The 25,502-nt window shown below is 37.6% G+C and overlaps 1 protein-coding gene across 4 annotated transcripts in view; it reads left to right on the forward strand.

The window, feature by feature from the left end:
- Positions 1 to 25,502, forward strand: part of cntnap2a (contactin associated protein 2a) — a 365,138-nt gene that overhangs the window by 116,923 nt on the left and 222,713 nt on the right. For all 4 annotated transcript variants that reach the window (XM_020712697.2, XM_020712695.3, XM_011488837.4 and 1 more), the window contains exons 2-3: positions 5,379 to 5,489; positions 21,227 to 21,420. In XM_020712697.2, coding sequence (XP_020568356.1) covers positions 5,379 to 5,489; positions 21,227 to 21,420 — 305 coding nt within the window. The remainder of the gene's footprint in view (positions 1 to 5,378; positions 5,490 to 21,226; positions 21,421 to 25,502) is intronic.

Below are 25,502 nucleotides of genomic sequence, written 5' to 3' on the forward strand. Positions count from 1 at the left end.
AAACTATTCCCAAAAAGCAATTTAGGTTTCGAAGGAACAATTTGATTTAAGGTAAAGTGACTTGGAATGTGAATTTAAGCAAAAACAGAAAACTGATCGCAATGTTTTTCCAAAGCCACATCTAAAACGACTAAAGGAAGGTTACTTTGACACTATGCAAAGACTCATCTCCATGCAGGTGCCAGCCCCTTCCACTGTGTTCATAACCCAGGTCCAAAAAAAGATCCAAAGTCAACTAGACCAAAATGTAGCTGAGAGGCCAGATTTGACAGCACCACGCCAAAACCACACACGTGTATTTGTCTTACAGTCATTTATAAAAAAAAGTTTGTGTTTTGCAGGTGTATTTTAATGACATATTTCAACTGACTAGCATTGTTTAAAAAAAATGTGGAAAGTGAGACTTTCCTGACAAGCCCTGCATTTCTTTTATAGATGGTGGTTTTAAAAACATGCAGTATCTTGGGCTTCCATGCTCTGTGCTTTCATAGTGTCAGGGCGATTTCCCAAACTGGCCTATGTGGCAGCTACAATGCTTTTTGAAGCAGGCCAAGCCTGTCAGTTCTCCATGTTGTTGTGCCGTATCCTGGGTTCCAGCCAGTAGTTTCATTGCTTCAATCTGCGATTTTGTATGCCAGCTAATCTTTAGGTTGTCATGAATTTCATCCTGGATGTAATAGATCGTATACATCCAACTCCGTTTCAGCACTAGAGACGTGTAGTGATGTAAAACCCTGTAAATAAGCTGGCCAAACGCTGTCTGTTCATGGCGATGATCCCAACTGGTGGCAGCCTGCTGGCAGTTCTCCTGTTCGTTTGATTTGTTCTGCATGCTGGTTATTTACCTACCACTGCCTGGAAATGTCATCAAGGCGACTTTGGTAGAGAGCCATTTTCCTTTGCTCTCATCTTCCATCTACTTTTTTCTTGCTACCCTCTCTTGTTGGCTCAATCTCTTTCACTTCTCATATCATCCTGTCATGCATAAAAGTATCACTCCACAGGGGAATAGGCTGACATTTCTGGTTGTATGTTGTATTCATGTGATTGCCCTAACGCAGCTCAGCACACAGAACCATTCTTTGTTCATGTAACGGTCAATAGCTGTGATCTCTCACTTGGTCATGAGTTGCAGTTATCATCATACATGTTTTTTTTTAACGAATTTCCACATGACTTTGTGAATATATGCATGTGTATGTGGATTGTCTCTACCCTATGTACCAGAAGGCCTTAGTGCGGTGCTGCAGCTGTTACATTGGGGTATATTAGTTAATACCAAATAGATAGATTTTATTTCATATCTTAAAGAATAATAATAATAAAACAAGGGATAGACAGGAGCTACCATTTCTAAAGCCACCTTCAGGTACAGTCATCCTCAGCAACGCATGTACAAGCGACTTCTTTCAGTAATAAGCCTAAATAAACACGCACGTATGTACATTTTGGGTTTCTGCTTTCAGAAATCTCACATACATGCGCCTCTACACAAGTTCCTTCAGTTGTTCTCAGGATCTACGTTCAAATCAAGAGGCTATTGAGCGTGCATTGAAAGCTAAACCAGGTTGAACTTTAATCATTCTGGGACTCTGATTTGGTATTGATGCATATTTCTGTATAAAGTTGTGAAAGAAAAAGCCGAAAGCAATATTAACGAGATTTGGACCGCTTCGACATTTCACACCAAGCCTCTTCCAACTGTGGGTGGCGGACATGCGGTTGTAAACAGTATGAAAAAAAAGTAGAAGAACACCATGTCGTCACATCCCCGGTGTGAACGTAGCTTAAGACACAAACACCACCTGATTAACTAACACAGGTGATCCTAAACAAAACACAATAAAAAAGTTCTGGTACAATAAAAATGTAAACATAGACCAACCTAAACTTTGACAATGAGTTCACAGAGCTGCTAGTTGTTTCTTGTTTTGTTTTTTTGTTTTTTTCTCAAATCTTGTCATAATAAAAGGGAAGGCCAGACTTCTGTCATACATTTTCTGTCTTACACATTTTGAACCATTATCATTTTGAGAAATACATTTTAAATAGTTAATGAAGTCCCTCAATACAATTACATAGTCAAATGAGTGAGTCATTGCTGTCGTTCAGCTTTTGGGATATCCCTTCAGGACGTGCCACAGCCAATCAGCTTTCACCAATTCCCACAGGTGGTTTGGCAGAGATTTTTCCACTGGATGCCCATCCTGACTCAACAGAATTCTGGCATTTTAGACTTATTACACCTTTATGTCAGGCGGGGGTTTCACATTGAGCCTTTGTTCACTGCCAAAGATGTCCCAATAAGAGCATTTATTAAGCCAGTAAAAAATGTATAGGGAAATCAGAACAAATACTTAAGGAGGAAAAGCAGAGATGTGCTGCACAGCCAGAAACACAAATAAGATAAGCTGGCAGCTTAACTCGCCATCTAGTTAAAGAGCTGCAGGTGTCTCAGATCAGTTGGTGTTAACTGATGAGGCTGTGAGGATTTAAGCCTGTGCTGCTAATGTAAAAGCTGCCCAGTCTGCATGAGAGCAGGACTGTGGATGGCATATATTTACAGAATTTACATTATAACCAATCTAGTCATCTGAAAATGATGGAAAAAGTGATTCAGGGAGCCGAAGAGATTATTTATACACATGAATTGGCTGCCACAGAGTGCACAATTTCACCCCACAAACAATCTTAGATACAAACTAAAGAGCCCTTTGAGCAGCAGTCTGATAATCCCTCCATCAATAGATGTAATAATTCGTTCTACTCACTGCAGAAATAAAAGTTGGGACCCACTGCATGAATTTACTTTACAGCAAAGTCAAGATCAAAGCTTAAACATGCTCCATATTGGGCTTTTATTTTGCACAAAAAAAAAATAAAAACCTGATGTAAATATGGCACTAGTCCCGCGTTGTAGCCTCCAAGCAGTTTGCATCATTTCACTCACAATCACATGTTCACTTTGAGAAGTTTGGGTTACCGTTTCACAATGAAGGAGAGCATCCAAACAGAGACAAGGGCTAAAGGAACAAAAAAAAAAAAACTTTCATGTGACAATAAAAATAAGGCTGCTGCTGAGGCATGACATTTCAAACCACACTGACAAGCTACAAACGAGACAGAATTAACACAGGCAAGAGTGATGAGAATTCAGTAATGGGTGGCAGGACCTCCAATCGGAAAGGATAAAAAAAACAAAAATAATTTTATGAGCTTCATGATTGTTTTTCTGTAGAAGAATTGAGTTCTGCTTTTTCCAGTTGTGAATTCCATGGGAGTTTGTCCACATTTGCATATTGTTTTATGTCTCCAACTCGTTGCGACTAAAACCTGAAATCAGTTTTACCTTGCGGCTTTACTGACAAAGCATGATCCGTTCCCTTTTACAAGTGTGTGTGATCTCCTGTGCAACCTCATGTAGAGTACAAAATCTGGCCTTGAACTACGAAAAAATTGTTGATACGAAAGCAGCCTACATTTGTGGCTGAATATGAAGAAAATGAAGCATAACTGCCTTTGACTAATTCATAACGTTAACATGTTTCAGGGGATCAGTATAGAGAGGCAAATATGAATGGGTGTATGGGTCTAGAGATGTAGATGAGTTTTAATGAACATTAAAACACAGAGGATCTTCCTTTCATTATTGTGATTCATTATGTGTGGTACTTGAGCATGATGCTGTCGTCTTTTTAATTTCGTGATTAGATGCTGCAGCATGAAAACTGCACCTCAGGCAAAAAGGAAATGTGTAGAAGTTCATTACAAGATGTATTCACATATTCCTCACCTTAACACCTTTTTGGAGAGAACGGTGGTCTTCCTTTACAAAACTTGTTTCTTTAAACTTCCACTCTGATCACCTTTTGATCTATTTTAAAGACGTTCCCTGTGGTTTTTAACTGTGATTATGTTGTTTTTTAGCCTAAATCAAAACTATTGTGTCATCTTCTAGTGTAGTTTGGGCAAGACTGCACGTATAAAGCCTGCCCCACATCCCATTATGTATCTGTTACACCCAAACCAAACATACTGGTGCAACAAAAATGTCGAGCAATGTTGAAGCTATTCAGCCATGCTGTCTTGGGCCAGATACAAGCTCGTATGAGGAAAACAGAGACGTACATGGATCTAGTCGTCTACGAGTGGATGCATCAAAATGGAGTGAAGCAGGGAGCTTGTGGCATGTCGACTAGCTTCTATGATACAACGACAACTGCTTTTTTCCTTTTATAATTTCAATAGAAAGTACTCAGAAACACAATTTTAAGCTTAACTTTCTTTATACTTGTCCTCCATTATAAGAAAAATGCCACAAAAACATGTTAAAAACACAAAATAATTACATTTTCACTGGGATAGGTGTTTATTGAGAAGAAAAAAAAGGAAAATTAATTAAACCACACTGTTTGGACAAGATTTTCTATTTTAGGATATTTTCTGAAAGAATCTAGGTAAAATCCAGACTTGCTTCAGCCTGCAGGGAAGTTGCAAAACCTTTGTCAAACCAGAAAAAGACACACAAGTACGCATCATTGGGCTTCGATGATGCATTTTTTTTCCCTCATGCCTGCTCTCCGAGGGTCCACCTATACTGAAACGTCCAGTAAGTCAGCAGAATAAGATGCTGGTTTTGACTTTCATCCAATGTGGTGTACACACACTTACACTGTGGGACATGACAGAGACGTATTGACTGCCTCTTTATGGTCTGACAGACCATTCACAATTTCCCTGCATGAAACCTAATGTACTGGAAGGGGCGTCCGCATTGATAAGTGAGTGAAAAAGACAAACAGAGGAATACAGAGAGTCACACCTGATGATTGCATGCATGTGAAGGATATTTATTAGCTTTGTTTCCAGGCCATTCCTATTTTTCGGTTGACGTTAGTGCTTCTGGGTGGTCTTTTAAATGAGTTTGCCCTTAGCAGCACTACAGTGCTGGTGTTTGTGGCTGTTCTCCTCATGATTATTCTATGTCACTGGCTTCACTTTTCATCCAGCAGGAGATGAGTGGGTGGAGAAGGGGGGTGGGGGGGGGTACATGATGGTAAAGGGCCCTTGGGTTTACCAGTGAGCATAATAAATTTTTGGGTTGCCTTGTGGTTTCAGTGTAGCTGACCTGATTTATTTCTTAACCCACAGAAAGTGTGTCACCCTTGAATAATCATATTTTCGCACTTTCTTTGGGACATTTGTGCTAAAAACAAAAACGTAAGTTTGTGATTTTAGACACATTGCAAAAACACTAATGTTTCTTTTTTTTCTCCTCTTTTCTCCCCACCTTCTTTACATTCTTGTCTGTCTCCTTGCTTCCTATCTTTATCTCACTCTCATCTATCTCCGTCTTCACATTCATTCACTCCCCACAGTGAAGTGTGATGAGACTCTAGCCTTTCCTCTGCCTCACACAGCCTTCACCAGCTCATCTGTCTTCTCAAATGGATACGCACCTGGATATGCCAAGCTCAACAGGAGAGGAGGTACACTTGCACTCCCAAACAGAATCTCCCACATGTCCCCTCAACTAACATATAAATGAATGCTCTGAAACGATCGGTGCCAACCCCTACTGTAGACAAAGAATGGAATGATTGCGGATATCTGGTACACGTGTGCTCGCATCCTTATAAATTATTTTACAGATGGCAAACTGTGAGATAAATGTCCTGGCCTTCATGCAGTGACACACATCACACTTCTGTTCCCAGCTCTACGTCCCCCCGCCCTTCCTCCAGTTTTCCTCCCATTCTTTCTCTAGCTTTAATCATTATCTCAGTGACTCAGACTCAAACTCATTTCCACATCAGTCCACAGCCAGGAGAGATAAGGACAGACAATTACACCTCTCTATGTTCATACAATTATTAATTCATGCTTTCCAATCTATTATCAGCACCACAAAGCTGACAGCATGGAGCACAAAGTTAGCAAATGCACACAATGTGTGTTTAATCATCTTAATCTTATTAATGCTAAGAGTCCACAGGAGTGGTCCTTCCTTATTAATGACACCTACTGATTGGAGATGAAAAGTTTAAGGTTAATGAACATTTTCTCTGATAAATTTCACTGATAAGTTGCCAGTTGCAGTCTCTTTCTGCCTGCATCAGGCTTCAGTTGGCATCTGTTTTTTTTTTTTTTAATTTGTCTTCAATTTCGAAAAGAAAAGGTCAAGGGATAATACATTTTTTTCACATTTAAATGGTCCTACGTGACAAAAATGTCTGCAGAGAATAAAGATTCAATACAACCAAGTTGTTGATTTGTAAACACTTTTTTTGATAATTTACTACAGTGTTTATTTGTTTATCATGGTTACGTTCTCAAAAAAAAAAAAAAAAAGTGTTTTGTGAAATGTGCATAGTAGTATTACAGATGTTTTAAGGTAGGAAAACACCTCATTACACACTTTACACACTTTTCTCAGACAGACATGCAGGAATATGAGTGTGCATGGCTGTGTGATTGTGGTCCTGTGACAGACTGGGGACCTGTTCATGACGTCCCCAGCCTTCACCCACAATTGGCCGGGATTTGCTACGGCAGCCCCGTGACCAGGGAACATGAATGAATGAACGAATATGACCATTTTCACACTTTCTGTCTTTTCTTTAAACTCTCAAAGATCAAACCTTTTCTAAAAAAAAACAAAAACAAAAAAACAAAACAAAAAAAAAGTCAAGTATTACAGAATGAAACCAACTCACAATCAAAGAATTATGTTGATTTGGCAAAATGAACACATTCTGAACAGGAGACATGACACAAAGCAGATTGAGAATTTTTGTAATACCCATTATGTAGAGGAGTAGTTTTTAACAGAGGTCTGCCAAATTTAATTTTGCTGTAAGACAATTCTAAAATGTCTCTTTTCAAAGATTTCACATATTAGAAACAACTGTTAATCCGCAACATTTTAATGTAATCGTTGTCGGTAAAATATCTATTCTAGATAGAATCAATGTCAAAAACAACATTTTTTTAATCAGATAATGACTTTGACCTGTTTGTCCTAATAGTACATAGAACTGTATCTAAAAAGAAAGCTAATTTGATGTTTATTCAATATTCTATCAATTCTTTTTAGTTTTTGCTATGGTTCTGTCTCAGCCAGCATTCATGGAACACAACATTACAGCTCTGCATGACCTCAGCAGCGCCTACAGGAAAACTTTGTTCTACACGCTATCACGGTTGTCAGTCTGTGAGTTTTATAACAAGCAGACTCTAAAACCGACAGCCACAAGTCACAGACTAACAAAAAGATGAAATTAATTGATTTTACTCGGCTGTAAAACAACTGGAAGCCCAGTCCTGTTGTGTTGGGCTGACTCCAGCCAAGCACATGGAACAAGCTTGATTAGCCATGAAAGCAGCGCTTTTCAAAAACTGTGCTCTGCCACCGCGTGCAGGTTACAATGCAATGCTATCTCTTAGTATTCAGTCATGTGAGTTACCAGCTGGACAACTGCAATGAGGATTTCAGTTTACATTCGTTTTTTGAAGACATAAAAAATGTGTTAGAAAAAAGTTCTAACATTGTGAGTGGAAATTACGACAAAGTCAGATATGCCAAAGTTATTATGTATAATAGGCCCTTCATGTGCGGAAATGATAGCTAAAGTATTTGTTGGTTTAGAGCACGTCTACATAAAATTAATAAAATCACTAGCTTGCTGTGTCAGAACAGAACACCTGAGAGTTGTTGCTTTTTGGGGAATGTTCTTATTAAAATAGGTAAGAACTTTGTGTGTAAAAATTCACAGAAGAAAATGAAAAAGGGGATCAGAAGCGCCAAATGAGGAAAAGGAAAGGTACAAAATAAAAGCAAGAGCACATTCACTTTTGAATACTGTAGCCTACAGTTTTATTTAGAAGTAAAATCTCAAATATTATAGTTTTTGCTTTTTTCGGTCCTTCTTTATAAGCTCTAGGAAGTTACAAATAGTTCGTACAAAACTGTTACAAATTGCAAACTACAGTATGTTGTCTCCGTAAAGGATGCACAAGATCAAAAGGCACACAGCCAATGAAATGTTCAAACTTATGTGGCGCACCGTAGCACATTAGTGAGACAAAAGTTAGTCGGTCAGAGTTTAACTGTGTTCACAGTAATTCTAGAACTTGTTTGGAACGCGCTACACGTTACAAGTGTTAGTGTTTTTCATATACGTAAATGTACCCATTAAATGCATTTTAAAAGAAGAAATGGAAAGATCCATGTGTCTCTGCATTATAGCGCCCAAAAATAGTTTGAAAATTACGTTTTGAAAAATGTCATGGGTTGTTGAGGTTTAGATGTCAGCCAAATGAGCATGTCCTCACCAACCAAAGTACCTATTTCACTAAATGCAAAACTGATAAAAATAGCCAATAACCACTTGTTTTTTTCTGCAAACATGATCATTTGCCTATTTAGTTTCACTTAAATAAAGGAAATATTTCTTTTTTAACTTGTCCTGTCCAACAGCTGGGCAGGCAGATGAGAACTGAGGGCCTCTTGTGTTGGACATTTCAGGAAAAACAAAAATAAAAAAAATAAAAATAAAGGAAATATGACCCACCTGTAAGTCAAGGGACTGAATGATCTCATGAACCCAGACACGGAGATGTGTAACCACGCTTTTGTAGAGTTTTTTAAAATAAATACATTCGATCATCTGTGTCTTCCATGCATTGTGAACGAAATGTATTACAGACACTGCTCCATGTAGCGATCAAGCTAATAACATTTACGGCATCTCCTGCCACACGCGTTTGGTTGATCAAGCTTAGACATCGAGCAGCAAATTCACTGCGTGTCGAAAGAGGGCTGGCCAGGAAAATAATTTAGTTATAAAGAATTCTGTCAGTGAGGATGTAAGTCAAACATAAATAAACATTGTAAATAAACCCAAACAGGAACAAGCTTCTGCTAACTTCTTGACTTTAATGGTATTTCAGAGAGATCACATAATCACTTCATTCCAAAAATGTTACTTTGGGCATCATACATTAAATTTTTCTTCTTTTTGAAAGACATTTTTATTTTTCTTCTCACTTACACTTTTCCACTCCTGTCTGATATGTTAATCTGCCATATTTGTCTTGTGCTTTCTTTCCTTTTTCTTGTTGCAACAGGAAGAACACTGTGTTCCTCCCTGTAGATGAGTGCACTTTCCCCTGCTTTAATCTACTCCTAATCTACATCCTCATCCCACTGTTGCTCCCTTCTACTACTTTTTTTTCTTTTACTTTTATTGTTACAAGGCCCTGCATATCTCAAGGATGTCAGCCGGAGAGAAAAATAGGCCATTCTCCCTTGGAACCTTTTGTTGTATGTGTAAAAAAGCTTATCAGGGAGGCAGGGAGGAACTACATTTTATCATAAATCATTACTCTCTGTTGGGATTCCAGTCACTCTACAGTACTTTGCACATCACACAGTTGAAGACGCCTCATAATGCTCAATTGAAATACTCAAACAAAAGTTCAAAGTAAAAGTTGAGATAAATCTTAAAAATATATGAGAAAAGAGAAGCTTGTTCAACATTGAAATGGAAAGTGACTAATTTGACAGAAATATCCTAATTTTTAGTCTCACATTCCACATCTTCATACACTAAAAAATCCTAACTACCGTATTTTCCGGACTATAAGTGGCCCTTTTTTTCATAGTTTGGCAAGGGGTGCGACTTATACTCCGCAGCGACTTATATTAGAAATAAATTGAAATAAATACATTGTTAACCCTCCTGTTATGTTCATTTGTGAGGAACAGAGATGATGTTACTGGGTCAATTTGATGTATGAGGTATGTTAAGTGTTAAGAGTATGTTAAGTGACTCAGAGAATCAGCAAACCTTTTTTACAGTAAGATCTTGAAGGCTAAGAACATAATATTCTATTTTCCAATGATTTCATAGATTCAGAAATGCAATAAAAATGACAACTGTTTCTACAAATACAGGATGAAAAAACAGAGTATTAGTTGGCCAATGATGCTTCATGAAAAGAATAAATAAATAAGTTTGAGAAAAAATTACTGTGAAATTATGAGATAAACAGTCTGCTATGATTGTGTCATATAAGGTTGTGAAAGTTAAAATGCGACTTATAGTCCAGTGCGACTTATCTGTGTTTTTTTCTACTTTATAATGCATTTTTGGGCTGGTGCGACTTATACTCCGGTGCGACTTATAGTCCGGAAAATACGGTATTTTCTTTAAGTATATCATTCGTTTGTACTGTCCACCACATAAGACTTATGGTTGGTTTATGATTGTGGTTTGTAAGAGCATGCAAAAATATTTGCATAAAAAAAGTGAAGAATGGTTTAGAAACAGTGTTTTTTAAACATCAGCTGTAACCATGGAAGCAGGAAAGTGTACCTACATTTTTATCAAAGCACAGATGTGACCAAGCATGAGATTGGGCTCCTAATCACAAACATGTGACCGCTGATCCTTCGATTTAATTTCCCTTCATCCCTTCTCTGTTCCCATCTCCTCCATCTGTATTCCTGTCCTCCATCATGCCCTAGCATTCCCTTGCACACTATATCATTTTCCTTCCACACTTCCTATTTTCCTGCAGTAACTATAATTCAGTACTGTATTTTCTCAGCTCCAACCCTTTTTTCCCTCTTATATTTGGTTTTTTTTCTTTTTAAATGTCATTAATTTGTCAAATTCTTACAAAAGGGACCAACAGTTTCATTCTGTCCCTCTTTAACTAAACAAAGGATGCCAGAGTAGATGAAAAGCCACAAGTAGTGGGTTGCCATTCAGGTTTTCCTTCCTTCCTTTTTGTGTTGCTTTTCACTGAGGCATATTAAAAAAAGCTTTTGATGTTTTATTCCAGCCGTTGCAGTCAGCCATCGATAATGGCAGTCGTCCCCCTAATTAAATTACTCCATCTCCCTTTTCTCCATGACAGAAAGATGAAGTATTAGTAGAGGGCAAACCAGCTGTTTTCTCTCCACTCAATTTTTCCAGCAGCATAAAGTCTTATCTAATTAAAATGTTTGGGAGAGGAAGGGGGGTTTGTTAATGAGGTTGCAGAAAGTAAAAAGTTTCAAAAAATACTTGCATGAGCAAGTAAAATTTTGCACAAGCTGGAGAATGAGAATAAAATGAGTGAGAGCCATGAAAGGAAATACATCAACTCCTTTTGCAAACACCCACCTATGCATTCTCTGACAATACCTGTCATGGCTGTCGGCATCATTGGCAGTTTGTTTTTTACAGTCCACAGGTGGATTAATGTGATTTAATATCCTATTTGTACCTCACATGCCTGCGATATTGTAAGGATTCTGTGGTTCAGTTTGGAGTTGTTGTTCTTGGTCATGTTTTTGGTTTCCTTTTTGTCAGTCACACCAGTTTCCGGTTCATGATCCACAGCTGTCTTTATTTCAGTTAATTGCCCTTAGCCTATTTAACGGGTTTCTGTTCATCCTCGTCAGGTCATCTGCTCTTTTCCACTTTGTCACCTTTTTGTTGCTCCCCCTGGTTTAGTCATATTTCAGCTTGTTTATTAAATGTTTTCTTTTCTGTCATCAAGCCTGGTCTTCTGCATTTTGGGTCCTCCTCCACCAGTTCCTGACAGATATAAGTTTAAGTTAATTCTGCAACCGCTTTATAAACGTGTCTTTTTCAGAATTACACAAGAATCGCCATAGATCTAATCTCTGAGTGTTTTTTTTTTCCAGATGACTCTCATGTTTGTTGTGATAAATCTAATGCTAATAAACGCTGACTAAAATAGAAATTATACAGCACTGTGCACAACACAGCTTCAAAAAAACAATACTGTCACCGTTTCAGGATACAACCAAAAAAGAGAAAGTAAATAACTACAGAAATGCCTAGAATAACGCTAAAACATGAAAGTAAAGGGAACACATTCACTAAAACCACTGGCCATTTCATTGTCCACAACTTTTGTTTTTCTTGCAACACATTTTGTTTTAATTGCCTAAGGGGTCCAGGTTTGAGCACAATTTTGCAACTGATATACCAATTTTAATTACGCAAAACCAATTTCTGTTTGGGCAAGACAATTCTTTTGGGGCAAAAATATTTATGGATGACCTGAAAAATGACTCTGATCGGGTAATATAGACCACAATGCATTGCGTTTAACTGTTGTTCAAAAATGTATTTAAGTGTAGATTTTTAGTTAACCATCAACGTTGTCATCTTCAGAACACATAGTCGTCGTAAAATGCTCGTATTGCTCGTATTGACGTCATATTTGGTGTTTAAAAAAAAAAGTACTTCTGTCAGAGTTGCTTTTAAAATCCAGGGTTCTATACTCCTGCAATATATCGTTTTTTTTATTTTTTTAAGGATTAGGGAGGGAATTCGGACATACCCAAAATTATTTGAAACTTGTAAAAAAAACAGATCATGTACCTCTCAAAATCACTTGGACATCAGTAAACTCAACCAGAATTAATCCATATATAAGGGGCTCAGGATTATAGGGCGCACAGGTGTTTTTCTAACATTTTCACAACACTTTAATTGTAGCAACAAGTTGCAAAATAATAGGTCAAAGCTGCTGTATACTTTAAGGGTCATGGATGATGTAAAACCTTTAAGTGTTTTTCAAATATTTCTACATAGACTCTTCGTCTTTCCATGTTAATAATCTATGCATAATGTAGACTGAATATATCTATGCTTTGGTTAATAGGAAATCCAGATTTTTCTGATGTCGTCTCCAAACCAACATAGGAAAATGCCCTCCTTTCAGACATTTACCAACTCTTTTCAGATGAAACATTTTGCCTGAACCAAAGTGCTGCTTGCAAAGTACTGACTTGCCCTCTATAGCACATGTGATTTATCAGATGCCCCCTTCAAACCTGGGTGGTCTATTTAAACTGCAAAATTCCAATCTCTCCCTCTGTTATTTCTCCACTGCAGGCTACATTCATTTTCTGTTTTCTTTCCCCCCACCAGGCCAGCTTTCACCTGTTGGCTGCAGAGCAGAAGGTCACTCATTACTCCTGTATCATACTGAGATAACAACTTCAAACAGGAGTTGGGGCAGAACCTTGGGGGCCAGAATTCAATGATGTTACTTTAAAAAAAAATTTCCCTTAGCTTCAATTTATTTAACTGAATTTGTTTGACCTTTTTTTTCTGGGAAATCTCATTAAGGTTAAAACCAATTTGTCTAGTTGGGTTTGAGTTGATCTACTGAGTATTTCATGGAAAAAAGGAACAAAGAAGTTAACAGAGTTCTTTGGTACGTTTTTTTCTCTGAGACAAATGGTGAACAAATGGATTCCAGCTGAAGTAAACCACAAAGACCTTCGATATAGAGTCTTTTGATCCACAGTTTTTACTAAAACCCTTTTCTTGATTCAACTCAGATGTGTGAGATATGATAGAAAAACAGCTAAATTGCACACAGTTTGAAGGAAAAAAAACAGATTTTTAGGTACCGTGGGGCAACAGTTTTTATTCTTTTTCATTAACTTCCCTTTTTTTGTATTTTTTTTTTTACAGCTGTTGGCATTCTGTAAATGTTTTTTTCGTACCATCGATTTTCATAAATTTTAAAGCTCTGCTTTTGTAAATTTTAGGTAAAGAGAAATAGACAGAATGCATTACTGAGATGCCGCATATGTTCACAGTTCCATGATATGAATGCATACTTGTGTAAAAATGACTTTTGAATGCTATAATAATACTTCTTTATTGAGCAGAGACTTCAAACATTACATTGATATGACCTCCAGTCAGCTATTGGTCACAGAGCTGCTTGCCATGAAAAATGTTTCGGCCAACCACCAACCACTTTTTACAGTACTTTAGTTGTAACAACAAGGATGCAAAATAAGCTTTTGGAAATATTAGAACAGTTCTTTGAAGGTCCATATTTTTATTAGAAAGGTTAAAAAAACACACACACAGTATGATAATTATGAATGTGATTCATGAAACCCTTCAGGGCTTCTAAAAGCTGAGAGAACAGACACCATAGACGCATTACTGCTTTTGTCTGGCTTGCTTTAAAGTGTTTTATTCACTCTCCTATTCGTTGATAGCACTTATTCTCCCTTCTTTGAGTTTGATCCCCTGATCTTTGTCTCAGGTTTCTTGTTTTTCTCCTTTTCTTTTGTCTCTGCCTCAAAGGTGGTGCCTTGACCTTCTCTGCTTCCCTGTTCTCTCACCTATCCTCCCTCTGCTTCTTCTGTCCTCCCCGAACATCTGTGTGCGAGACAAGCGAGAGAACAGTGACAATCCCCTGACAGACATCGCCTCCACGATCTCTACCTTTTCTTCTCCTCTCTATTTTTGCTATTTTGGCTGAAGCTACAGTTCACTCAATCTCACTCTCTCACCTTTCATTCCCCTCCCGCTAGACCTTCATACTTACTCTGTCAACTCCAGTTTTTGCCTTCATTTTTTTACTTTCACTGCATTTCTGTTCTTCTCCGACACACACACACACACACACATACACCTATATATATGTACAGTATATATATATATACACCATGGTCCAGGTGAATTCTCAATTCTAATTGGCTGCTGGGTGTGGATTAAGTAAGGATTAATGGCCAACAAAGTTTGCATTATCATAAATTAACGCACGCTGTGGAAGCCTGAGTTCTGCGAAGTGTGTTAATTCTGATAACACCTTACCATGGTCACTTAAAAGAAATACATATTTAATCAGTTTTTAGTACTTTATTCTTGTATTATCTTCGGTTTGGATCGCTTTTTTCACAAAATGCGGATTATTTGTTACGTGGTGCAGGGCGTTGTTATGATAACGTGACAGCGCACCGCTGTGACCACCGATCTCGACCGCAGTGGCAAAGGAAAGCAATATGTATGCTGGTCGTCAACGATAGTTTAAAGTTCAGAGAGAAAGTTCATCGCTTACCGCTTGTTTTTTTTCAGATGATGAAGCAAAAGTTTGTGTAACCCTTGTGCTATCTTAGATGACCCAACCCTTGCATTGACATGTTCTTCCTACCATGACAAAGGTGGATGAAGGTGGAAATATTATATATATTCCAGTGAAAGTGAATATCACAAATCATTGAAGAAAAAAGGTTCAGAGCACTGTCTAGTGGGTCTAGATGACCCAACTCCCAATGTTAAAGTGCCTAGGAAAGTACAAGGGTTAAAGAAGCCAGCACAGTGAACTTTTTTTTTGTTAAGTTATCACTTTTAATTCACACCCAGCTGCCAATCAGAATCGAGAATTCACCCGCACCTTGGTATAATTTCTGATAACGGGCACCTCATTGGGTATTACATATTATACATACATAATAAGTGTTAGTTATAGAAGAAAAATCAGATTAATGCAACAAAGAAAACAAAAGGCTGTAATTTGACTGTGAATAACTATTTGCGATTAACACGATGGTTTGTCACCCCTTGACACCTCCTTAACGCTATATTCTTCTCAACCGGATGCATAAATTCCGCCAACACATAAACATCCAGCTTTACTAAATATTAATAAGATCTCTTTTGCTGTAAGTGTCTCTTTCGTTTTTTCTGAACTGTAAAGTACGAAGTGCTGGTTACAGCGCAAATGTGCCAAGGTCAAGTCAAATGCAAGGTAAATGTTGGAGTCAGTGATTGATTATGGAAGGGAAAAGCCTAGTTCATCAAAATGGTGACCATCAGCATTGGGAAGTTTTCATTTAGTGCTGATTTCCCAGAGGGAAAAGTGGAGTAGCTCAGGTGTAGAAGTTTGATGTGTTATGACAAAGACCAGTTAAAGTCTAGTGTTTTTCTCTCAGTAAAGTGCATTTTTTGGTTTGGGTGTCTGCTGACCTGGCATCAGTGGTGTGAGTCTGGTCACTGAAGCAGTGAAGCTGCAGAGCAGGGAATGTGGTTGATTTGAAATAAGATCCTCACGAGCAAGCACAGACTTTTCCGCATGGGTACCTTTGAATTGATATTTAGGAATTTGCATGCACTAGCTAAGAATGTAGATTTAAAGACCCACTGAGATTATCTTTCGATCTATTGTAAACACGTTCCCAGTGGTCTTTTAATTATGATTATGTTGCTTTAGCTGACATAAAATGATCTGTTCTTTTCAAGGACATAGTTTCTGACGAGCAGCAGTAGTTCATTAGAAATTTGCCCTATGAGTTGTAGACGGAATTGTTGGCATGGAGTAGGCCTTCCCTTACTTCCCGTCATCCATCTGTTTACACTCTGCTTGCTTATAGCCCCTCACAACACCAACCTCACATTAGTAGTGGTGTAACAAAAAAGAGCCAGATACCAGATTGGATGAAGAAAATGAAGAAATACATGTACCTTTTTATCTGTAAGTAGATGCATCAGAATTGAGCAGAGCGGGGAGCTTGTGGCCTGCTGTTGTAGCTTCTATGTCACTTTTACAGGCTTTTTTCAAAGGGCTTTTCCGTCTGCTCCTGATTCAGGACAATTTAAATCAAGAAATGGTTATAAATCAGGAGATTTAAACATAGTTTTAAACTTATTGTTCTTTATATATATCAATCATCAAAAAAAATATGAAATCACCAAAAACAAAACTTTTTCTTGATGTGAGCTAAGCAGCATGTGCAATGTGTGCAGTGTATTGTTGTTTGTTGAAATTTTAAAATTCTTTGTATATTCTTTAAATTGCTAATGCTAGAAATTGCTAATGCAAGAAAACAGCCTATTTCTTATTTTTCAATTGTCATTGTCTTTCCCCATCCATTAGGGGATGGAAGATGTGTTAGAAGTTGGGGGTTGTGTAGGTACGGGTAGGGGGGCCCTATTTTTATTTTTATTTATTTTTCGTGCTTGTTTATTTTAATCTTCATGCATGTTTTCATATTATTTATTTTGTCTTCTTTTAATGTAAAGCACTTTGTGTTATTCTTTTTATATGAAAAGTGCTTTATAAATAAAGTTTGATTGATTGATGAAATGAAATGCTTTTTTCACTTGAGGTTTTTTACCCTAGATTTTCTCTACTTTTTTCTCTGCTCAGAAACATTAATTTCACACTTCCCTTCATTTTTTGAGTATCTTTCCGTGTCATTTGAGCTTGTCTGCAGTCTGATTGTTGCTGACCCAGTTCTCCTTCCATATTAAGAGTTGAGTTTATCTCTTTTCTTCAAATTTCTCAACCTTTTTGGTCTTAAATACATTGCTTTTGGTGGCATTGCTGTTCTACCTCTTTTTACAACTACACACATATCATCTCCAGCATCCCCAGTATCACACTGCAAAATCCTCTTTGTTCCCTTTTTTTCTTCACATTACCCACCTCCCTTGTTTCCCTTTTCCCGCCGTGTCCTCTCTCTTGCCACCTCCCCACTGAATGAACCTTTCTTGTCATTCATCCCGACACCTCATCCTCCTATCTTACAGAAAAAGGGTCACATTGCCTCGGTCATTGTCTGCTTATCTCAAGTTTTTTATCTTTTTTTCCCCCTGCTGTCTGTTTACTTATCACTTACATCCTACCCCCCAGATCCACCCCCACCCCTCTGCTGCCCTCATACCCTTCCCCATTTTGATAGCTTTCTATCCCCCTCAAGGGAACTGCTGCGCTTCAACGGGTTTTTGAGGTATTGACGTTTCCACTGATACGAGCCTGGCTATCTGTCAAGTCTGGAGCTGAGTGTAATGGCTCTGTAATTGGATAAGATACAGGATTTTTCTCAGGGGGTGGGGTTACTCTGGAAACTGTGGCAGCCTCTATTTTACCATGTGATCAACACGTGCCTTTTCCTCTGAACCTTTATGGTCTTTCTCGCCTCTACTTTTTTATGGACTTGGTCCTCCATCAGTTTCATTTTGTTGATGAGTCTCATGCCATCAGTTTCATTTTTCCAAGTTAGGTTTTCACAGAGAGATGAAACAAGCAGCTTCCACACAGCTAGTTTCCACCTTAAATCTACCAAATGATCATTAGAAATGTTCTCTGCATAAACGTCAGCTGTCTCATCTATAGCTACGTTCACATTGGGGTTGTGATGTGAGTTCAAGAATGGGCTAAACGCATGTTCTTGAACCTGTTTTAGCATATGGTGTTCCCAGGGAGGGGCTTCTTCTTCTTCTTTTTACTATAGTGCATGTTTGTCAACTAGTTGAAAGAGGCTTGGTGCGAAATTTTGAAGTGGTGCAAATTTTGTAAATTTTACTCCAGATTTTTTCTTTCACAGCTCTATTCCGACATACTGTATGGGAGACTTGGTTTCGTATCATTCCGGCAGGGGCACAAACTGCAAATATTCATTTCTCTTTCATGATCAATTTTCGAATAGTTGGTACTTCTGTGAGTAGAATCCATTCCAATCCAATCCACTTTGTTTATTTAGCACTTTCCCAAACGGGCAGTTTCCACAGTGCTGTGAGCAAAAACCAAACAAAAGATTAACAAACAAAATAAAAACAAAGTACACCAGTAAAATAAATAAAAATTTAAAAAAATAAAAAACACAGATAAAAAGACATATAAAAACACAGAGGACCACACAACTCATGCAGTGTTAAAATCTATAGAATAAAAATGTGTTTTAAGACGGGACTTAAAACACTCCACAGAGGGCGCTGTTCTAACATGCGATGGCAGAGCCTTCCACAGCTTAGGGCCGACAACAGAGAATGCTCTGTCTCCCCTTAATATCTGTTTATCAGATTTAAAATCACTGTCCACTATGATGCCAAGGTTGGTGGCTGTGTGCCTCACGTAATGCTGAATGGGCTCAAAGTCAAGATTGGCTTTGGGTCTAAATATCATGACCTCTGTTTTTTCCTCATTAAGTTTTAAAAGGTTTTGGGCCAACCAATCTTTGACGTCCCCCAGACAGTTAAGTAAGGGCATCAGGGGGCTGCTTCCATTATTTTTAACAATGGGGATGTACAGTTGACAGTCATCTGCATAAAAATGATATGACAAGCCATGTTTCTTAAAAATTTTAGCTAAAGGAAGCAGGTATAAAGAGCATAGGTCCTTAAATTGAACCCTGGGGAACTCCAAAAGGAGTGGAGTAGAGGACGAAGTGAAGTCCCCCAGCCTAACTGTAAAGGACCGCCCTGACATGTAAGATTTAAACCAGTTTAGGGCGGTCCCCCCCTAATACCCACACAATCTTCAAGGTGGTTTAAGAGTTGCATGATCCACTGTGTCAAAAGCAGCAGTCAAGTCTAAAAGTACTAAAATAGAATTACCAGAGTCTGTGATTAAATAAAGATCATTAAAAACTTTCAAAAGAGCAGACTCTGTGCTATGAAATGCCTTGTAAGGCTGACTGAAAAGTGTCTAAAATCCCACTATCATCCAAAAAGAGATTGCAGCTGTGCCATTACACACTTTTCCAAAATTTTATATACAAATGGCAGCTTTGAAATTGGTTGATAGTTGGCCAAGCATGTTGGATCCAGACCCGCCTTATTAAGTAAGGGTTCAACAACAGCTTTTTTGCAGAAGGTTGGGACAAGACCTGATGACAGGTTGCTATTGATGATTTCCATGACTGAAGTGCTAAGAGTGGCCCAACTTGTTTAAAAAAGTGAGGTGGGACTGGATCCAGAGCAGATTTTAAGAAGGAATTGCATGAGGAAATATTAGCCCTTTTAGCAGCTACCTTAAAAAGAATAAAAAACGTTCACACGTTTCATTTGTCATCTGTAGTGTGGAAGATGGATTCAGGTTACAAACAGAACCAATAGATTTAAAAAGAATGTGGGGCTTGTTTACATTTTCTAAAACCAAGTTGGATAAATAATTTGTTTTTACATCTCCGAATATGTCACAACCAGTGATTGGTTAAAGTTCAACTGGTTTAACTTTTAATGCAGGTTCAATGGATGCGCGTTTTGCATGTAGAGCCCAAAAACGGACTCATAACTTTCATAGCGACATGTGAATGCGAGAGTTTTGAACGCGGAAGCATTCAAAACATGGTGTCTGCGTATACATGTGTTAACACTGACTTTTCATTTGCAAGGTCACTTGAACATGCGTTTCAAATGGAGGTGTGAGCATAACTTTAGTTGTGCAGTATGTGTATGTGTCCAGGTGCATCGGTGTGTGTGCTGCACATCAGTGCAAAAACATGCCCCACCTTCAACACTTGGTTTGGAACAGCTTTCTTGTGTCACATTAACTGACTGCTGTAACACTGTAGCTGAAGTATCCCACTGCTCCCTTCATTTGTATTTTATTTTGGGTTAAAGAAATCCTTCATTCTATTTCTGTTTCTTTTCCTAAAGCATTTTATATACTCTGGTTTTCTCAATGCCTCTCAACCCAAGGTTCACCTAACACTTTCTAGAAGGGTTTCTGTTCCTTTCCTGGTACATGATGCGGTGGATGCAGCTTAAAAGGGACATGGATGTATTCATTTGATGAGCACCACAGAGATTTAAAACTTTAGACTTAAATAGAAATAAAAAAAAAATGATTTAATTTAAAATAATTTTCATCAATGTGTACAAAAAAAAGTAAAGTTTCCATCTATAAAAAATATTTCTATTTTGTTGTATATGCCAAAAACATGCAGGGGGGGGACATAGATCTTTTTTATTATTCTAAAACATATTAATAACTAAAAGGTTCATTATTTACTTTATAAAAACGGACATATTAAGGCTTAAAATTCAAACATGTGTCCCTACAGAGTGAAATAACAGTTTTAGACTCAACGATGCACCTGTTAAACCCAATTTGAGCAGAAAACTCAGAGCATATTTCCGTATAAATAGAAAAACCTGACAGCTGCTCTTATATTTACCTTGTGTCCTGGCATTAGGTATAGTTTGTGATGAAAAAAATATCTTTTTGCCACTAATTGTAGTTTCCAGAGCTGACAACTGACAGTTTCTGTGGTTGACACGCAAGCACTTGGAAAATGTCACATAGTGTCTTACATACCAACTTTATAATGAATACAATCCTGAAAAGTCATACATACTAATGCAATCACCCCTAAGTTGAGTCTAAACTGGATTGGGATACAAATTTAAATTGAAAAGAATAGAAAATGCAGATCAGTCCTGTGAAGAGTCAGCAGGGTCTTTCTAGATGAAAACCTATTTGTACAAAAGTATTTCTTAATGACCATACTTGTCCTATAGCTAAAATAAGGATCACTCTGTTGACCCTTAATAATAAGGTGTACCATCCCTTACACACATGTATTCTCTTGATGAATTATCAAAGCAGTTCTGTGCTGCCCCTTTTTTTCCACATTCATTTTAAAATGTTACTCCCTCTACAGGTGCTGGTGGATGGTCACCTCTGGACAGTGACCATTATCAGTGGCTACAGGTGGACCTCGGTTCCAGAAAGCAGGTTAGCGCCATAGCAACACAGGGTCGCTACAGCAGTTCTGATTGGACGACACGGTACCGCCTTCTCTACAGTGACACAGGAAGGAACTGGAAACCGTACCATCAAGATGGCAACATTTGGGTGAATATATACCTGTCTATTTTAAGGCCCACATATGTGTTTGTTATGGTGACAATTGAAATGTATGCGACTGCTTCAGGTTGACCAAAAAAAAGAATAAAGACTTCAAAATATTACATTCTTGAAGTTTTTTTAGAATTTTCATAATGGCCTTAGGTGGGTTTCCCCGATCGGCACAAATTTCCTGTCTGGTTTCTATTGTGAGAGTAAAAAGGTTTTGTTTATTCTGACTGATCCTGAGTTGGCCATCATGCAGAGGTGAAGTGGGTGACCTCCGATCAGAAGATTGGAATTTCCCGCCTTGAGCCTTCCATTGCTCCTGGTGGTTTTGGGTTGGTGCCAGTGTTAAGCAGCAGAGCCACCATAAATGTGCCTGTGTGTGTGTGTGTGTGAATGGGGCTGTGACTGTGAAGCTTTTTCTTTTCCTACTGTTTACGAGTGCATGTCAGCCACCCAATGTTGTAAGAGGCTTGGTGTTGAAGTGGAAATTTTTCAAATCTTGTTCCAGACTTTTTCTTTCACAGCTCTAATGGAGTATATGTCAAACTTAGTGTTTGGTCTGCACAATAAATCTCAAATGTAACGTTATCGCAATATTAAGCTGTGCAGTACGCATATCCCAAAAGACGGCGAATATGCAAAAAATGGTAACCTTAAATGTGCGAAAACAATCTTAATCCACCTTAAAGTATTTAACAAATCAAATAAATCCCTTTATTCATGAGACCACGCCTTCACATTGTTGATCAGATGGAGCTCTTTTATGTTAGATTTTGGCCTCCTATGTAGACTAGGGTTAACTCTTATTTAAATTAAACTGTTGCAGTGAAATGGAAATTATGTTTTTGGCTATTTTGCCATTTTTTCATGTATCGCAAGGTTATCGTCATCGCAATATTGATCACTAATATCGCATATCAGTTTTCCTCACATCGTGCAGCCGTACTTAGTGTCAAATAATTCCATCTGGGAATAAGCCAAATTAATGATTCCTTCATGAGTTAAAAGGGATGTTATTTATACGTCACTACCAAATCTAAGTAACTGCTGGTCAAAGTTTGACCTGGATTTGACTTTCAATGCTCAAATCCATGTTCAGTGTATGCATGTTTTGTATGTAAAGCCCAAAAACGGATGAACGCAAGAGTTTTGAATGCAGAAGCCTAAACGCGTGTACATATACTTTTCCTTGAAAGTGGCTGCTTGAACGCGTGTTGTAGAGGATGGTGTGAACGTAGCTTAAAGTGCTTTGGGTCTTTAAGGAAAGTTGAAAAAAGGCGCTATACACCCTTTACCCCTTTATCTACACATGAGAAGTGACAAGGTTGTGTCTAAGAAACAAAAACTAATGTTGCTGTATGGAAAAATTTCTGCAAAATGTGTTATTTTAGAAATTTTTTAAAAGCAAATAAACAAAGGCTGAATTATTAGAAAAGGCTTGTTTGGATCAGAAAAGAAAAATAACTTTTCCTTAATTCTTTCAACAGTTTCTTTAAAGATGTTAAATTCAACACATGAAAGCATAATTTCATACAAATCGTTTTCTTTGCTGTTAGTGCAAATATTTGCATTCCATGGTTGGTCTTTTGATCTGCATTATGCATTCACCATCCCCTATGTCACACCAGAAAAAATGCAAATGCTTTTAAGTTTGCATCTACAAAAATAAAGATGCAGGATTTAAAATGTTTAAATGCAATACAGAGGTGGTTTACCCACGAGCTATAGAATTTGCGTCAGTGTATCTTTGCTGTATTTTTTCCAAAACATTTTTTTCTTTAGGCCATGGTAATTTTTAAATGCTTTAATTTTTTTTTCAAGATATCTGCATCTAAAAAAATAAGATACTTATTGATAAAACAAATGTCTAGCACTGTTTCTCATTTGTTTAGGGCTGAATCAGAACCAGGTCATAGGGAAAAGGTTTTACTTCACAAGATAAAAAGTACATTTGGTTGAATTACTTTATTTTTCTTGCAAAAATAAAACATTTTTCCTCCAATGCGACCCCTTTCCCTGGACTCACAAGTAAATGGAAGCAGAAAGCCTCATCTTCAGTGTTTCACAGCGTGGAGCGCATAAATATTCATCAGGAAATTAGCTCTTCTTTAACAAATATTATTCTGAGTAAAGGTTCTATTCCAGCCCTGATCAAAGGGGGCACTGAACTTCATTCCTGAAAATGGCTGCATTTAGACGCCTTCTCTGGCTATATTTTCTACATCTTTTATCCCAACCAACCCTTCTCCATCTCTGCCCCGTTAGCGGGCACTTGAGTGCGTAATCTGGCAATCCATGATCATTAGCTAATAGCAAAATGGGAAAGTGCATTCACTGTTGCTAAGTAGAAAAAAGCTACAGGTGATAACAAATGAATGCAATGGCAAAAGTAGCACTGTAATAAAAACCAAATTGAAAATAAAAAATTCTCTGAATAGGAATATGAATAAAAAAGAAATGTGCATTTCTTCTTCTGTACATTTTGCTGTGACTCCTGTGTTTTTTCTGTTTTTGGGTTTGTGTTTTTTTCCCAGTTGTATTTGAATTATTATGCAAACTCTTATTTTATTTTCCGAATTATAAGGGACACACAGTGCGCCTATTTCTGTTTGTGCTCACTGATGTTTAAGCAATTTTGAAAGGCAAATGGCACTCTGTCAAAATGTATGGTTGTGTGTTATTGTGAATAGGCTTACATGTAGCAGTGTCAGATTTTTTTTTTTTTTTTACGTGTTACTTTTTGGTCGGGAGTTAGCATAGCCATATTTAACATTTGTTTTGGTGGAAATATTGTGTGATGTGTTGCAAGCAAAAATGGAAGTTACATGTATCGTGAATAGACTGGTGTGGCTAACGCTTCTTCTTCTTTTGTTTTTGGCTTTTTCCTTCAGGGGTCGCCTCTGACTTTAACTCGAAAACCTCTAACATGTGCTGTCTCAGTTGTACCTTTTCCTGATTGGTTTATGTTTTGCTAACTTAACGTGTGTTACACAAGTTCTATTGTTCTATTGTTACTGTGAGTGCAGTTGTTAAAGTCTGTCTGACTGAGGGACTTATCTCTGACGCTTGTATCGCTTAATGTGTCTTGTAGTTCAGTGTGCCTTGAGACATATTTAATTGATAAATAGACAATTCATAGACCGTGTGCCTTATAATCTGATGCGCCCTGTGATACAAAAAAGACAGTAGTAATTTCTTTATTTTTATTTGTTGCAGATAGAAAAACTGTTTTATTTTTTTTATTTGACAAGCTTTATGGTCAATTCTAGAAGATAATTTATGAAAACATGGGGGTCCAAAGACTCAAGACAGAATTGTATGTGTTTAAATTACCTTTATTCCAGTGGAGAATAACAATTTCACTCAGCTTTTCTGCACAGGGAGATTGAACAGATCCGAATTTCAGTACAAAGTGGCTAACACCTGTACTGTTATAGAAATATTTAGTCATCAACATTACAACTGAAAGTGTGATCCATATGCATTACTGATGCTCATAAAGAAAAATAAAGAAACACTTTCCCTTCTCCCTGTGTTCCTATCCTCTTTTTAAGCAGTAAATCTTGATGTTTGCAGTAAAATTCTCTGAGTGTGGTGAGCCAGCAAGACTCCAATCATAACATCGACCACCTGCCGGAGCTTTCCATCAAACTCCTTTCTGCATTAAGCATGGTTTTTTTTTAGACAAGATAGAAGTTTGCCATCGTGATGTCACAAACTCTGTCCAAGTTGGAATATTTGTGCAAGACTTTCTTAAGTGGTAACCAACTGTGATTGAAATGCTGCACTTCACAATCCATCACATCTCACCTCATCATTTCTACAAAAATGACTGATATGAATTGAAAACTCGGGCTAAACTGCTTTGAAATAAATTTTACCATATATTTAGCTTCTACCAGAATTTTTAAAATGATGTTAAATGCTGCAAAAGATTCACATTTCACCCTTAAGTTAACGGTTTAACTAGAAAGTTAAACAGTTAAAGTTTTTATTTAATTTTATTGACTACTTTTGACTCTTTGAAATACATGAAAAGTCATACTACGACAGTTTAGAGACAAAAAATAACTCCAATTTGA

Source organism: Oryzias latipes, chromosome 20, assembly GCF_053564925.1.
Source record: "Oryzias latipes strain Hd-rR chromosome 20, Olatipes_Hd-rR_3.1".
Taxonomy (NCBI): domain Eukaryota; kingdom Metazoa; phylum Chordata; class Actinopteri; order Beloniformes; family Adrianichthyidae; genus Oryzias; species Oryzias latipes.